An 18,077-nucleotide genomic window follows, 5' to 3' on the forward strand; every position below is an offset into this window, starting at 1 on the left:
GGAAAAGATGACATAACAATGTTGAAAACTAAGGACATTGATAGTGGAAGATTTTGAACAACCTTGGACATGTTTTAAATTCACTTTGAATAGAATGAAATAAAATAAAATAAAAAATAGGTGAATAACCACTATGGTTGGAAAATATTCCAAGGCTAACCCTAACCCTAACCCTAACCCCTAAGTTCTGTTTGGCTATGCAGTTATTCAAATGAGGTGAATAGTTAAATTCATCATACAGAATTAACACCAGTGCTGCATTAAAGACAGTGAATTCAATGAAATGTCTCAACTTGCTTGTGAGTATGAACCTGGCTGCATTGGACTGGCACTACAGAGCATCAGTGAAGCACAGAGAGTGGAACTGAGCGGCTGAGCCGTGTCAGTGTCACAGAGTGAAGACTATTCACAAGAGCGATGTGAACACAGCTGGGTCCTGGCGACCATTATAAAAAGAGAGGAGAAAGAGCATGTGTGTTAGTTCTCAATCAAACACCTGCTCTCCTTCCGCTGTTCAGCAGCTTGCCTCTCACTGATAGAGTATAATCAGGAGGTCAAGTTGCTAATTTCCGAAGCGCACCTTTTGGTGGCCATTCAGTGCTTGTGGAGGAAAATTACAGGGTAGTCTCTTCCTAATAGCTTGCCATTGGGCTGCAAAGAGGAGGGGCAAGAGATAAAGATGAGAGAGAGGAAGAGGATGATTGCTCAGCTGAGTGACGGTGGCGTCCAGTGGCATGAATATGTTTGGCTGGCTCGGCTCCATCGCCAATTGTGAGGGCAGATGTTGCTGCAGGCCCTCAGGCGTGGCCGTGACGCAGTAGCAGCAGGTTTGCGATGGCTGCTGCCCAAGCAGCTGTCATCTCAAGTGTCACTTCACATCCAGCAGCAAGGGAGAGGAGTCAAACTGGGCTTGACCAGAAGGGCCGAGGGCACGCTTCACGCCATGTGTGGTGACAAAAGGCCCCGCGATCTGCGGTCTGCAGTCACAGTCGACGCTGCCAGTGCTTTTCAGAAGGATGTAGAGGGTGGGTAGGTTGAGGGGCGGTGGTGGGGGGGCTGACAAAGACAAATGGCTGAGCAGAGTGTCAGTCACAGGATGCAGCTGCTGAACATCAATCGCTTCCTCATCACAATTAGAATGGCTGCCAGCTCCAGCTTTGAGGAGCGGGGCTAGAAACTCGAGTTTCCATTTGGCGTATTGAAGAGTGTGAATACAAGTCTTCAAATGAAAATGCTTCAGATTGGAGACTTGGAAACTGACAACTTTCAGAACTTAACTTGGGAAAGCTGTATACCATGATGCTCTACGATAAGGAGTGACAGGATGAATCCAGTGTATTTTTGGTAACTTTAGCCATTCTTTCTATTGGCCATAATTACGTAAATTGCTGAAATTTGAGACATGGCTGCCCGGTGTTCCAGAGCTAATGCTGCAGCCAAACTGAACCATGTGCCATTTGCAAGTACTGGAGAAAGACAACGGCTGCACTACTGTATGCATCAAACTCCAGTGTGTTCCATAGGTTGAAGTTGGACATTGTTTATGATGGGCAGTTCAGGAGCTCATCTTTGTTATCTCTTCCAGATTATGTGACCGACCACTTGCTTCCACTTGTTGTCCCCAAATAAAATTCTGCTATCTGAGTTTCATTTCCTTTAGTTTTCCATTTCCATCCACAACAGGATGTAATGCGGTTTATTTTGTAATAAATTATCAAGACCAGCTCGGTGATAAACATCAAGGCTGGTTGCAGGGTTTTATCAACAATACACAGATTGTTAGGGCGGTTGATCTCCAACAAAATATTCTGACTGACTTATACCCATGAAATCATCCGTATTCATCCCCTCAAAAATAAAATACAATAAAAACACTGGAAAGTGTTTTATTTTCTTCTCTTTATTCTCTGCTTGTTTATCAGTCATGAACATGCCACATTCAAATGACTGAAGTTTATATCTAATTAGTGTGTCTGTCCATATACAGCACCCTCAGTTTTAAAATGCAAATTGCATTGAAATGTCCTATTTAAATATGTTAACAGACTGGGAAAAAGTAATAGGCTAATGCAGAAAACTTATTATATTAATATAACAGACTAGATAATAAGATATGATGTGTCAGTTAGTGACCATTCCCTCAGTCAAAGCAGTCTGTAGTGACTGTTTGACTGTGATCCGATTAATCAGTTCTTGTTTGTGTTAATGTTAATCATAGACATAAATCTCATATAGACATAATAATGTATGCTAAAGCAAAAAAAATAAAAGCCTGAAGAGAAGAAACACCTTCATTACTTTGTCAAATGATCTGCCCAAAGCTGGACTTGTGTTAATCTGTGTCATGTAAAGCACTGTGTAGTGATATCTCCAATTACATACTGTACCTACTGGAAGCAACTCAACCACAAATATGTTATGAATACTTCTCTTGAAAATGAACCTTTATTTTCCTGTGTTTTCCACATTTCACGTGACATGGACATTTTGCTGACTATCATGTTCACCCACAGCCACCCACCACTATATGTAAGACAAATTATGATGCAAGTGGCCGCATGAAAAAGTTGGCCTTCTTTGCATTGTACAATATCTTTGCAACACAAAAGTAAAGTTTATTTAAATCTGATGCAGAGACACTCCATCTCATCTCATTCATGACGTGCAATATTCCTCCTTCACCATATATGAAGCCTTTTCATATAGCAACCACTTTGCTTGATTGAGAGTTTACTTTTGATGTTATATATGTTTACTCCTGGAACTAAAAACGAGAAAGAAAGAAAGAAAGAAAGAAAGAAAGAAAGAAAGAAAGAAAGAAAGAAAGAAAGCTGTCTAGAAGATCTTTAGTATTTAACCAAATACCCTTAATTAAATTTGTGTCCAGATCTGGATGTCTCTGAGGTCGCAGCAAAGTCACTGGTTTGAAGTGGCTTCTATAACATGACATAATTGATTAGGGCAGACTGTAGGACTTCCTTTTCTTGGCAGGGAGAGTTTAATTGGAAGACAGGGGCATAATTACATGAAGTGCTGATTAAATGAGAGGTCCAAAACCCTGTAGCCTGTCTCTGTTTTACTCCACAACATCCGATCATAATCAGGGCCTGATGATAAAGGCAATTACATTACTTCTACAAGCAGAGGACAACAGGCCTATCTAAATTGCTACATTAGAACAGTCTGTATCCAACAGAAGAACAACATGCTATACCACTGGACTTAATAATCAATAATTCCCACAGACCCACATCCTCTACACTCCTCCTATGTCTTTGTGGAAGTTTTTTATTAAACCTATGCACTTTGGTATTAAGTAGAAATTCTTATCAGTGATTGGCAGTTTTGGAGAATGAAGCTGGGACCTGCTGTCTGTGTTCAGGTGGATGTGAGCAGCCTTGACGTTGAGCTGTATTTTGCTGACATCTGGTGGTAGAATTTATTATAACACGCTGAGATGTTAAATAAGGGGATACTGAGGGGATAATTATATCATCATTGGAATTATATGAAGCCTTGATTACATTGTTGTTGTTGTATCAGCCTGTCTATCATCCATATCTACAGTAACCACTTGTTCTGTGGTCCTAATCTAGTCCATTACTCACTACCAGCCCACACACATGTTAATATGCGCTGATTGTTACTGCACCAGTGGACTGTGATGAAGAGCGGCCTTGTCACTAATCAGTGAGTGCTTGACATCAGTGACAGCAGGTGAGCTCACCTACTGAAGATGTAGCCTATGTTTAGTGAATTTGATGATGTAACCAATCATCAAATTCAAGTCCACAAGCCTTTTTCACAAACATGGCTGTCCTCACTATCTATGGTGCTGGGAGCCTATCCCCATCACTGCTACACAAGGGCACAAGGCCCCCATACAAGGATTGACTTGTAACTAAAGATATCAGAAATCATTAGATCATCAGATAAAAATAATTAAATAAAGTGCGACGCCAATTTCTTTTGGACAAAATTATCGCAACAAATCAAGATAAGGTAGAAATGCATAACAAAAAATGGGAAAAACTTACGTTTGAGTAAATGTATATTAAGTTGTTACTGTTAATTTAATTTTAGTAGTTTCACATCCCTTTTTTATCTTTTGTTTTTTTTACTTTTCTGTCCTGTTTTCTCCTGTTTTATTATGTCGTCAGGTTTGTTCTGTCCTTTGTTTTCTGTTTGTCTGTTTTTGGTCCGTGTATTGTCAGTTTATAAATTTTGTATGTTATTGCCTGTTTCCATTAAATAAATTATTTAAAAAAATAAAAAATCATCATCAGATCCAGTGTGCTCTTCCATGCAGATGATACTTCACCAGACGGCCCAGAAATCATCATATCCCACCAATCCATATTGATAGACTTTGAATAAAATGATTTTGCTTTCGGTTAATATTATTTTTATTTACTTCTTTTGCATGAAAAAGTCATTGGCATCATATCAGTCGATCACTTTTATGACTTGCTATTTGTGCTTTAAATTATTTTGTGACACTGAGGGCCAATGATGTGTCTTTAAAATGAAGACATACAAACCTGGTCACCACCCACATGATATTACACTATTGATGAGTGACTGGATTAATCGTTTTTCCAGTTGTAGCCAGTTTAGCTCGGAGTTATATTTAGTAAGTGTGGGGAAAAAATGGGGGAAGGGGAACTGCAGGTACAGTAGGCCGACTGAGTATAAAGATGGTGAGGTTGGAGACAAAAATATTGTTTAAGCAATATTGTCCAGTCTTTGATCTGTCACTGTGTGTACTTTAAATTGAAGGTAAACACAGATCTAATATCTTAGTGACAAACATTCGTTTTTTTCCTGAGCTGTAGGCTGTAATCAAGAAAAGGCTTGAAATCCATCACATATATGAAACTTACATATCTGATTTTTTTTAAAGAAATAAAATTTCAAATGATTTTTTTGATATTCTAGAGATATGTCACAGTGACTGAAATTCTCTGTCTAAGCCATTTAGCTTCCATTTTGAAAATGTCAAGATACTCAAGAACTCAAAGTAGTTGCAGGCAATTTGCTTTTAAAGGCAAATTGCTCTCACATTTACAGTGGCTATTTCAAGGCTTCAGATGAGCAGACCACAATCTTTTCACACTGAGCTTCAAGTACACAAGTTTTACAAAGGTCAATAGTCAAATTGTAATCAATATTATAAATAGCAGTGACATATTATTGGGTTTTTAGTTGTCTATGACATGATCTGTGTTAAATCCAGAAAATCTCAGACTCCATATTGCTGCTGTTTACTATGCCTCCCTTCCTCTATCACCACACTGCCCTCATCACCTCTGATGATGTGATGACTGTTCCATCAGTGTGTGTGTGTGATTGTGTGAGTGAATGGGTGAACCTAGTAACACTGAGTGGTCAATAAGACTGGAAGAGCACAGTCCACTTACCATCAAGTTTTTTTTTTTAAAGAGATAATATATAGAATATATTACCTAACTGATTGATTTACATCCTTATTACACACACACAACCTTAATGAGAAAAGTCACATTGCTTATTATTTTTACCATGACTGTATATCTTGATACATTATTCATATTTTTATTTGCACAATTCTACAATGTAGAACATAACAGATTTCTAAAGGTAACTGTCAAAACTGTGAATTAAGGCACATAGTCAAATATGAATAATCTTATCAACTGATGAGGTCATTATGTTAATTTTATCCACTTTGGTCTGGTGTCACATTGTTAAAACAACTACAAAACAGTAACAATCAATGAGCTCGTGATTAGACTCGTCATCTGATAACATTGTTTCCTCTTTTTGCAAATTATTTCTTCAAATGTTGATAATGCAATGAACCTTCATCCATCCAGATGGTCTCTAGTAAAACGAATGAACATTTTAAAACAAACCATGAAATTAAACTGAATGGAAAAAAAAACTCATTCCAACCTTCAGAACACTTTGAACACTTTCATCTACAAATTGGCAGAAATCACTGTAACAACCCCCCAAAAAACCTTTACAAGACGACGTCAAACTTAAATGTAGCTGAGAGCACAGCAGTAAACTAAGTGCTATGTTCTTAGTCTACAATCTTCTCTTAGCCTCCAGATAATAGAATAGAAAAATAATAATATTTATTAATCCTTTGCAGGAAATTATTGAGTCACAGAAGCTCCAATAGAATAGGATAAAAATACAGACTAAGGATATTAAAATCTGTTTAAAATTATAAGGACACATAAAAACATATTTACAGTAATTAAAGCAGAAGCGGAATTATTCTGTTAATATAAGTCTTAAATAGTTATATCTTCCGACGGCAATCACTTATATAGAGTGTTTGGTCTGAAACACGGGTCTGTCAGTCACTCTGCTCTGCTGTAAGCCGAGGAGAAAACTTTCCTTGTATCCTACAACCTTTATCCAATGAGGAGAGAGAACGGCATGAAGGGCTGTGTGTGCAGCCAAGGGATGCGCGTGAATGTGGTGACATAGAGACGAGGACCAATAGATCCATGACGAGGGCGGGGGCTGCTAACTCCATCTGCTTTACTGTAAATTAGTGCAGGATGAACAACTGTGCAATTTAATGTAATGATAATTATTATGGTAATGTATAAAGAGTCTGATGGCTGCTGGCAGGAAAGACTTCCTGCTCCTTTCAGTCTGCAGGCTGACTACACACTCATTCATGGATACCTGTCTGTATAGAATCACTATTTATCGATATGGAAACACTCAGTGCCCCAGCAACACTCAGGCTACAAACAACAAGCAACAGTAGTCACTGGTGCTCTCTCCATTCAGAGTGAATAACTGCTATAATGAATGCTGAAATGTTAGACAAGTTAATCCATCGGATCAAATTTCATTTTGCGTTTTGCGGCCATGCAGCTCTCTGTCCAAACTCCATGATGGAAACAATTACCACGCACAAAACCCTCATTCTAAACTTGTTGTCTTACTAGATCACTGTACTTATTACTTCAGTAAAACGACTGTGTGTGAGGGCTGAGGTTAGTCAGACACTATACCCTGTCTGGACTGAGACATGGCAGGATAATAAAGCCCTTTTCTTGACCCAAATGCAGACAGGGTTATGGCCTGGTATCACTTTTCCTGTAGAAATTATTTATTTACTTTCTTCACTTTGCCAGGCTCTCCATCTGTTGATCCTCTGGAGCTGCCCATTTGACCCATGGCCTGTTTGTACAGCTCTCTGGTGGACTAAAAACACCAGAAATATTCTGGAACAAAAACTCTGCATGTCCTTACGACGACCTATGTCTGCTACAGCTGACGGAACATCCCAAAGCTTGGTTGTTTCAGGGATGTTCCGACACACTCGCTTGGTTGCAACAATCCAGCACTCGTCAGATTCTCTCTGTATAATCCCACACCAACACTTTCAGGAGGAGGTAGCAGGAACCGAGGCACTCAGAGTGATGTAACCTCCTATAGGGAGGTTACATATGGGCGCTCATTTTATATCAGCCCTGATGAAGGCCTGTGGCCGCAACGCGTTGGCTTGTTTTTAATTTGTATGGCCAAGCTGCAATAAAGGCTTGTTAAATCACTACTCTGAGTGCCTCAGTTCCTGCTACCACCCAGTATTTCCTTACACTGAAGAGCACCAGAGGTAAGAGACAGAGAGACTAATTAAACAACCGATACCCATGCAGAACTCAGCCATGTTTTTTGATTGAACTTTCAGGAGAACTGTTTGTTCCCTTTCACCCCAGATATATTTCAAATCTTGCACCAGTCTCTAAGATAATCAGTTTTTATTTGCTTTGTGAGTGGATGTAATTTTGTAGCTCATTGGTGTGTACAGTTAGATCGGCCTCAGAATGAATCAAATGTGAATGAATCTCAAGAGGCTCTATGATGTATCTTAGTAAATGTCACTGATGAAGTGTCACATTATCTTTTAGTTCATCTTCTGACACATTGACAGTGCAGCCAGCTTGACTCAAACTTTGAGCTGACAGTGGAAATCTCTCAAGACTCAGTTAAATGTTAGACTTGTATGTTTAAGAGCCGGATCGGCTTCATTACTTCAGTTTAATAACACAACACATTGATCCCTAAGTTTTTTATTCCCTAAAGTTTTTTTATTACATTTTTATTTCCATCCTAAAGCTAAAATCTCTGTGTGTGACAGTGATAATAGAAAAAGTTTCTTTTGGGATAATTTACAAAAAATAAACCAAAACCGGCACATCATGGTCCAGCTTTGGCACAGATGAGGTCAAATCATACTGTACATCACAATGCTGTGGAATGAAACCCTGAGCAAAAGAGCAAACTTGTATTCCAGTAACCTTCAAAAGAAAAAGAGTACTTTGAAATATTTCCCGTGTTTATTATCAGCAATTAGACAAATACATATAAACAAACAGTAGGAAAAAGACAGGTTCATCAGTAAATCCCTCCTTTTTTTTTTTTCCTTTTTCATTTTATGTATGCATAACATTTTGTGCAGTAAAAATTGAAGCGTTATGGTACATGAACAATAAATAAATAAATAATAATAATAAAAAAAGAAATATTTAGCACTTTATTTACAACTTATATACCAAGAAATATAAATTAAACATTCTGTTAATGTACTTGCGACAAACTACTCAACTTCTACATTAGGCAGCATTGTATGGGTTAAAGTTTCAATCAATTGTTCGATGATCGAAATATTCCCATAACGATTCAATTCATGTCAGCAGAAAAGCTCCGGAACAGGATTTGACCCGATCATGGAACCATAATGTCAAATCAAAGTTCTTTAAGACACAGCCAGCGTCTGGGTAAATACATGTCTGTCAACTGATTAAATATAAAAAGATGAATAAAACCTGTTTCTCTGTAGCTGTGAAGAGGGAGGAGCCTGCATGTATGTATTAGCAGAGGGAGGGGCCTGCATGTATGTATTAGCAGAGGGAGGAGCCTGTATGTATTAGAGGGAGGGGCTTGAATGTATTAGCAGAGGGAGGGAGGAGCCTGCATGTATAAGTAGAGGGAGGAGCCTGCATGTATAAGTAGAGGGAGGAGCCTGCATGTATAAGTAGAGGGAGGGAGGAGCCTGCATGTATAAGTAGAGGGAGGGAGGAGCCTGCATGTATAAGTAGAGGGAGGGAGGAGCCTGCATGTATAAGTAGAGGGAGGGAGGAGCCTGCATGTATAAGTAGAGGGAGGAGCCTGCATGTATAAGTAGGGGGAGGGGCCTGCATGTATAAGTAGAGGGAGGGGCCTGCATGTATAAGTAGAGGGAGGAGCCTGCATGTGTTAGCAGAGGGAGAAGCCTGCATGTATAAGTAGAGGGAAGGGGATGCATGTATTGGGGAGGGACCTGAATATATTACAAGAGGGAGGGGCCTGCATGTATTAGCAGGGGGAGGGGCCTACATGTATAAGCAGGGAGGAGGAGCATGCGTGTATTAGCAGAGGGAGGGGCCTGCATGTATAAGCAGGGGGAGGAGTCTGCATGTATTAGCAAGGAGCTGTTTGCTGGTGTGCTACAACACTGGGTTAGCAAAGACAGGGCATCTCAAACACCTGAAGGAAAAAAAAAACATTGTCTTTCTAATGTGTACAGTTATTTAAAATCATTATGGGTAAATGAATCATTTACTAACCCTATACTTGTATATGGGAACATGCTTTGGGTGGTAGTGAATAACCCTGTAACAATGTAGGCTGGTAAAGATAACCAACCAACCACCAACATAAAAGTTCCTCTGCTTGTAACTTATCATCAATAAACGATTGATTCACCATTCATTAAGCCATTAGTTGCAACTTGTAAATCATTTATAAATGGCCTCATTAGAAAGCAATGGGAGAAGTAAACTCTGGATCTTCTTAAGGCTGAAACTGCAACATCCAACACACCAAAACCAGATGGGTTATTTTGGGAATCATCAGAAATGAAAGTGTTTATCATCCTTTAGTAAACATGTCTAGGCTCTAGCAGGCAGACGCCGCCTTCAATTCACCAACACAACAAAGTGGTGATCACAACATCCTGAAATCAACAGCAGAACAATCTACCACCTCCACTTTATCAAGATATCTGCACTCTGATTGGTCTCCTGTTCATCTGTCACACAGTTAGCTGCGCCACATGGAGATCAAGTGAAGAGGCAGATGGATGTGACCAGTCAGAGATAATACTGACAGGCTTTCCTCCCCATTTAGATCATAGTGTTTGTAACACCTTTACATTAAGATAAGGACACATTATACCATAAATTAAAAAGTAGTTTGGAGAATACTGACATATTTATATCAAGTCTTTAAGAAATGTTTGTTTTTAATAGAATTTCACTATTACATATCTGAACTGAAATACTCTTAATTTATTTACTCGTTATTATTATTATCGTACCATTGGTCAAATGGGGAACTGATCTCGCTATATCAAATGTATTCTTGAGGTCTTCCAGTCAACCCAGTAGACAATGCCATAGTAGACCCTGTGGTGAGTTTAAGGTTGCATCGTGATAAGACACTATCAGCTCATGGACAAAAACAGGGAAATGTTGAGTTATTCAGACAATCAGGGCAAAGTGAGAAATCCATGAATGTGTTGTTTTGGGTCGTGTGCACACAGGCAGGTGTGTGAGAGGGATAGAAATGTTTTATGAGGCTCACACACTTTGTAATTGTCTCTTACACTGCAGTGAAATGGTTGGGAGACAGGACTACACCACAGCACACAATGCTTCTCTCAGGAGCTGTCACCAGTGATCGGTTTTTAAGGTGATAGGTTAGGAGCATCATGTAGGCCTAGTTAAATTTGTTTATGATCCTCAGCCAATCAGTTGGGACACCCTAAATAAATGAGTTAACTCTCACCTCTACAGGCTCAAATCTTCTTAATCCATTCAACTATTTAGGCTAGATCAAGATGCAATATTAACATGTATTAACTGGTTTCCATATTTAAGTATGGTCTCCTCTCTTCTTCCCATGTCACAGCGACAGAGTTTTACAGTATATGGGTTTTGTATCTCCTGTAATCCCTCGTCAATAAAAGTGATGATCAATAACTTACAAAAGTAAAAATCCTGACTTTAAATCAGTCAAAAAAATTGTCAGAGAATAAATCAACCCAGTTCAGTTTGGGATATGTAGTTTGCACATAGGCTTATTAGAAAGGTAAAGTTGAGACCACAAAATAAATTCTATTTACATCGAGTCCCATCCAAGAGTCACATATAAGAGGTAATAGAACAAAATCATTAACAAACAGCGAGTCCTGTTTGCAAAAAAGTCTACTTTTTTACATTTCTAGCACAAGACTATACACCATCTTGTTGAGAGGCAGTTTCCTATGGTGAAAAGTTAGACATAAGAAGATATCATGCTGCACTAATATAGTGCAAAGTTTGCCTGAACAACTGAGAAGGAGGAGGCAGGCAGAAGTGATGGTGGCTCTGGGATTCATTCCACTCATCTTCTCGTCTTCTCTGGGAGGATCTTTTTTTGAGAACCCAGGCCGTAATAACACTGAGGGTTGGACATGTTCTTGATGCAACAAATAATTGATAAATATCCTACAAAGAGTATCCACCCAGCTGGAACAAAATGATCAAAAAGAACATAGGAACGTTTGTGCTTTTAGAGCAATATCTTTTCAGGTGACCTTCTACAACAACCATGCTTTGGATGTTCCTGGCAGTAGTAGATGGAGAAGCAAAGGCAGACTTCTGGAAGAAGATTAAAAATAAAAATAAATCATGAAGGCTCTTTTGGAATCATCAAAACGGAAATAAAAAACGAAGACAGGAACATCAAGGCTGCTAATGAACACAGATTCAGTGTATTGATCTTTGAGGTTTCTCTTTCCATCATAATCATCTTCCCAGGGGGTGAACAATGCCCAGCGGCAGCCCTGACATTAAGGGGTTTCCATAGCAACCCTGTGTTCACTGCAAAAAGACGGACGTCTTTGGGTCAGTGTGATCGGAAGGAAGACTTTTACATATCGGCGTCTCCGTCGTAGGCTAGAGTCAGTGGCTTCAGTCTGTTGTTCATCTGTCGTCGCTGGGGCTTCTTTGGCTTTTTGCTGCAGAACAAACAAAAAGACAACAAATGATCACAATTGATTCAGTGTGAAAACAAAGAATGAGACTTTAGATAAAACTGGAAGACACACTAGTCTCCAGAGAGGACGACCTCCTGCTGCCACACCAGGGCAGTGAATGACATGATGGCGGCAAACATAAAAAAAAATGGATATGGTTCTAAACTAACTGAACTACAGTAAATGGTTTTGGTAGTCAGTATATCAGTATATTATAATTCGTATATCAGTATTAATATCTTCCCAGATGTTTGGATGTAACTTTGAAAAGAGCCTTTTACTGTCACTGCAGTATCTGGACAAACTCCACACGACCACCAGACAAAAACTCTGGGAGGGGAGGATGTAGCCAGTCCCAGCTGACACAGGACATGGACATGTACTGTAGTGACAAGAGATACACCTATGTATGTATGTGCAGTTTATAGTCACCATTCCACCTAGTGTACATGTTTTGGGGCGGTAGACCTGGAGAAATGATGATGATGGTCTGCCCCTAAAGCTCATCTGCCCACATCTGGTTATTGCCCCCTGGTGGATGAACCATCAACTTGTCATAACACCTTCATACATTGTCCGATTTGCTTCTGTCTGTCTCACCTGTATTGTTTCAAAGACCTAATTTACAATGAGGTCAAATAGAAAATCACCTCTCAAGACAGACATACTGTACATGGTACAGTGAATCAGTGATGGGCATCTGTTGGAGCAGAACAAATATGGGGGGGGGATACATACACTGACTTTATGTCTATGTTATTATCATTCTCTTGTTTATATTGGAAATGCTTGAAAATGCAATGAAAAGTTCAGAAACAGTCATAGTACTACAAGTGTGATGGATGAGGTGTGATGGACAGAGATGACAAGCTGCATCCATGAGATGTGAGTCAATGACCACAAGATGGCAGCAGAGGAAAACAAATCCTGAAGCCTGGCCTGCAGGTGCAGCTCTGGATTCAGAGGCTCAGGCAAAGTCAGAAATAACAGTTTGGGGGGTTGGGATGAGGTGGGTGGGAAATACTGAACCATCTGTTCAAATTTAAACCACTTCAAACTACCACCACATGGTTGTCTGGCTCTGCCACTGACTCTCATGGTGATATGGTTATATTCCTGTTCATCTACAGTCATATACGAACGATATTGACAATTGGAGTGTAATTCTGTATAATACATTATGAACATTTGTGCAAAATTCAATTTTGACTTCTGGATATATTGTGTTCATAAGGTCAGAATTATGTTTTGTGAGGTCGCCATACATTTGAATTTTGAACCTCGAAATTCAATTAGCTGGAGACTTTAGGCGTGATTTACTAAGATCCCAGATAATGGGCACTAAATGGCGTGCTCCTGGTAAAATTTTACATGTTTGGTAAGCGCACGAAAAACAGGTGATCTACTAAGAGTAACCCACTAAATGACAGCTCACGCAAACTGCAGAATTTAAATGAGGGTTTTGTGCGTGGTAATCGTTGCCACCATGGAGAGTGTGGACAGAGAGCAGGATGGCCACAAACGCAGAATGAAAATTTGATCCGATGGATTAATAGAGAGCTCAGGTGGGACACTCAGGCCACACTCGGATCTAAACTCTCTGACCAGAGGAATCAAAGACAGGGGGAAGGCAGAGGTTCACTACAGTTCACTGGAATGACCCAGAGATGAGGAAATGCAGAGATATAAGAACTTTAGCCCTGGCATGTATTAAATCAATAACCACAGCATTTGTGTGCAAAGCTGTGCCAGTTAAGACTTACCTTTCAAACGTGCTAAATAAAGACGCAAAAACTTCCACCGCAATCTGTTTCAGGTTTGGTAAATCACATTGCGTGCGCTAAATAAATCTATTTGCATCTCCTCCTCCCAATATTTTGCGCGTTCTGGCAGAAACGCCCATATTTGCATAATTCATCAAGGCAAACACACTAGATGGATTGCACGTGCTATTTTGCCCATTTGAGAGACACAATCCTCGGTGCGCCCGGTTAGTAGATCAGCTTCAGCTTGTGTTTGCGCGTGCAGTCAAGTTTGCACACGTTTTTACACATGCAAACCTTTAGTAAATCAGGCCCATATCTGATAATTTGAGCCCAGTTTAAAGGGTTTCCTGCGAGGACTTCTCAACATGTTGTGCTCACAAGGCGAAGATCATGTTTTTTTAGGTCAGTGTGACCATGAAAGCAAATCCCTTATTTATTTATAAGGGATATGATATTTCCCAACAAGTCTTGTACTTGACTAGTAGTGATCATCACAATATTGCTACAAAAAACCCTTGTGGATGATGTATATCTTCTGAATGCCCTTAGACAACTAACAGTGATATTGATAAACCTGCTCATAGCATTTGCATTATCTGCATTAAACACTGATTATCTGCCTCTTTCTTAATTGTTTTCCAGATTTAGTAAATATACTTCTGTGACTGAGACTGAAAGATTGAATCTTTAATTTAATGAGTAATAAACTCTTACAGAAAGTTAATAGATTTGGGGTACTAGGCCTCCTATATCTTTATTCCATATTATAATTGAACAACAACAGTATAAAAAAAAGAGCTAAGATGGAGAATACAGTGTGTAGACTTTGTATCACAGCTGAAGCCCTTCAGTCAGCTGGTGTGTTTGAGCTCACCTCCAAGAAGTGATCCACTGAAATGAGTGGGCAGGCACGCTGTGTGTTTGGGTTGGAGCGGAGCGGAGGGGGGGAGGTGGAGCGAGCGACAGGGAGGCAAGGTGACGACTCAACTATGTGATGAGAGTTTCAAAATGAGGTGGAGGAGGCGGCAGTGGCTGCTGCTGCTGTGGCTGTTGTTGTGGTGAAGACGGTTGTTGGAGCTGTGCGTCATATTGCTGCTGATGATGAGGATGATGAAGATGATGAGGATGTTGCTGCAGTTGGCTGTGCCGCTGTAACTGGTCTTGCTCTAGTTTCTGGCAGGCAGGACAGGTGTAATGCACTGGGCTCATTGGGTAAGCCCCGTCTGAAGGGCACTTGGACTTTGACTTGCAGCAAGGGCAACAACCACAATAACTGAACAGGGAGTGTGAAGGTGGAGGTGGAGAAAGAAAAACAAGAAATGAAGGGACAAACAATGAATGAATGAATAAATAAATATGAACAGAGATGTGATGAAGATCAGCAGGAATGACCTCACTGTGCCGCCGTGTCAGACTTCTTGTCTCTTTGACACCAGATACAGTGATAATTCAAATTAGAATGGTAAAACCAAGACTGGCATTTCTACCATGATATCAACCAGTAACCAGTTCATCCTAGCACTGTACCTACAACTGGTTCTGGTGGTTAACCCTGATGACATCTTGGTGATGTCATAAGCCAGCTCAGCTTGGGTAAGCATACCAATTTAAAACCAAAAGCCTATGTATTTATGAGGAGGAACAACTCCATTGCTGGTGGACTGTCACAAGCAAACACATTCACATGTGTCTTTACTTATCCAAACATGTGTATTTAAAGGATTATTACCTTTTTTCACAATCTGGACCTTATTTCTAGCATAAAATACGATCATTTATTCACCCAGATAACTTTGGTGTCATTACAAGTCGTTCCGACGAAATTAGCTCCAGCCGAGAGCCGCCTGTATCCGTATAATGCGAGTCTACAGGGCAGCGCAATTTAGCCTCTAAATAACACATTATCTGCCACAAAATCTCTGTCATCTCTGAGCGCCGTGCGGCTGCTACCGCTAATGCTATGGTCCGTTTCTGCGTGTTTCCAACTTGTCAGAACAAAATGAGCAGCTGGACGAAGTTCAACTTCCACAGGCTTCCTCTACGCAGCCTGGACTCACTAAAGTCCAGGGCTGATCCTTGGCTGAATGATTACACTCGCGCTCTTAGGCAAGACTGTAGATTGGCAGAACGGAAATGGAAGAAGCACAAATCTCCCATTTTGCTGGGTATCTGGAGGGACAAGTTAGCTACTTATCAGAGAGCTATGAGAGATGCAAAATCTCTTTATCTGTCCAGACTCATCTCTACGAGCAGCAATCGTCCAAGGGTATTATTTAGTACAATAAACTCTGTCATAAATCCATCCACTAGTAGCCCTCTAGATGCTTCAACAGCAACTTGTGAAGAGTTTTTAAAATTCTTTGTTGACAAAATCGTTTCTGTTAGGGGAAAGATTACTGCTAACACCAACGTCGCAGATAATAGGCTGAATTCTGCCTCTGTGCACCCAACTGCTGTTCTTAATAATTTTGAGCCTGTTTCCCTCTCCCTCCTTTCTGAGATCGTGCAAAAGCTAAAGGCAACCACCTGTCCCTCAGACATTGTTCCCGCTAAGGTGCTGAAAGAGGTTTTTAATACTGTCGGACCTTACCTCCTTGTTTTTATCAACATGTGCCTTAGCTCAGGTACTGTCCCAGATCTTTTTAAACATGCCGTGGTCAGACCACTTCTCAAGAAACCTCACCTGGATCCCTTAGTTTTATCTAATTTTAGGCCCGTTTCTCATCTGTCTTTTTTATCTAAGGTCTTAGAGAAGGTTGTTTTTATTCAGTTACAATCTTTTCTGGAAAAAAAATGCCATCTTCGAAAAATTTCAATCTGGTTTTAGATCCCGCCATAGCACTGAGTCGGCTCTACTTAAAATCCACAACGATATCCTCCTTTCAGCTGACAATAAAACCCCCATGATACTAGTCCTCCTAGACCTCACAGCAGCATTCGATACAGTAGACCACTCTATTCTCATCTCCCGTCTGTCCAATCACGTGGGCATTCAGGGTCCAGTTCTTAAATGGTTTTCCTCTTACCTCAAAAACAGGTCTTTCTCCGTTATGATTGGAGACCTCTCATCCTCCTGTGCCCCCCTCTCATGTGGGGTCCCACAGGGTTCCATTCTCGGCCCCCTTCTTTTCACCCTCTATCTACTACCTCTTGGAAAGATCATATCAACGCATAATCTTCATTTTCATTGTTATGCTGATGACATTCAGGTTTACCTCCCAATCATCCCAAATGCTCCAGCTGCTCTAAAATCCCTCCTCAATTGCCTAGAAGATATTAACCTGTGGTTGACAAAAAATTTTCTGCACTTGAACCAGTCAAAAATGGAATGTATTGTTTTTGGTACCTCTGATGTTTGCGAAAATGTGATTAGTAACTGTGTCTCCTCTTCCGTTGCCTCTCTTTTTAAACCTGCTGTAAGAAACCTGGGAGTTATTTTAGACCCTGGCCTATGTTTTGATCAGCAGATTGATTCAGTAGTGAAGCTAAGTTTCTTTCAACTGCGCCTTTTAAGTAAAGTTAAACCATTCCTCAGCAGGAACGATCTTGAAACGGCTATACATGCTTTTATCAGTTCTAGGTTAGATTATTGCAATTCCCTGTACTTTGGCATTAAGCAATCATCTCTCTCCCGCCTTCAACTGGTACAAAATGCTGCAGCACGCCTCTTAACCAACACCTCCCGTTACAGTCACATCACTCCCGTTCTCTGTTCACTACATTGGCTCCCGGTTAAATTTAGAATCACTTTTAAACTGTTATTATTTGTTTTTAAAGCTATTCACGGTCTTGCTCCAGAGTATCTGTCCGATTGTTTAAAACTTAGACGACACTGTAGAGCCCTCCGGTCCTCAGAACAGCCCCTGTTAGAGGTCCCCTTCTCTAATTGCAAACAGTGGGGGGATCGGGCCTTTTCAATAGCGGCACCAAAACTGTGGAACTCCCTACCCCCTGAATTATATTTTATTGATGACTTGGCACTTTTTAAAGCACGTCTTAAAACTCATTTGTTTAAACTGGCTTTTAATATTGATTAACTTTTACCTTTTGATATGTATTTTATTGTTGTGTTTTCTTGTTTTGTTTTTTCCATGCCATTCGTCACCTGAAATGTTATTTCTTTTCTGTAAAGCACTTTGATCATCTGTCCGATGTTGTAAGGTGCTATATAAATAAACTTTATTATTATTATTATTAAAGCTCCGGCTAGTTGCGCTAAAAATGGACCCGAATGCCGA

General features: G+C 40.1%; 1 protein-coding gene across 1 annotated transcript in view; it reads right to left on the minus strand.

Annotated features, from left to right (window-relative positions):
* Nucleotides 1-11,467: 11,467 nt before the first annotated feature.
* Nucleotides 11,468-18,077, minus strand: part of thsd7aa (thrombospondin, type I, domain containing 7Aa) — a 118,751-nt gene continuing 112,141 nt past the window's right edge. Inside the window, exon 28 of the mRNA XM_085792287.1 lies at nt 11,468-12,055. Within this exon, the coding sequence (XP_085648413.1) occupies nt 11,968-12,055 (88 nt within the window). The 3' untranslated portion in view covers nt 11,468-11,967. The remainder of the gene's footprint in view (nt 12,056-18,077) is intronic.

Source organism: Trachurus japonicus, chromosome 11 (assembly GCF_045865225.1).
Source record: "Trachurus japonicus isolate A0001 chromosome 11, Traja_1.0".
Taxonomy (NCBI): Eukaryota; Metazoa; Chordata; class Actinopteri; order Carangiformes; family Carangidae; genus Trachurus; species Trachurus japonicus.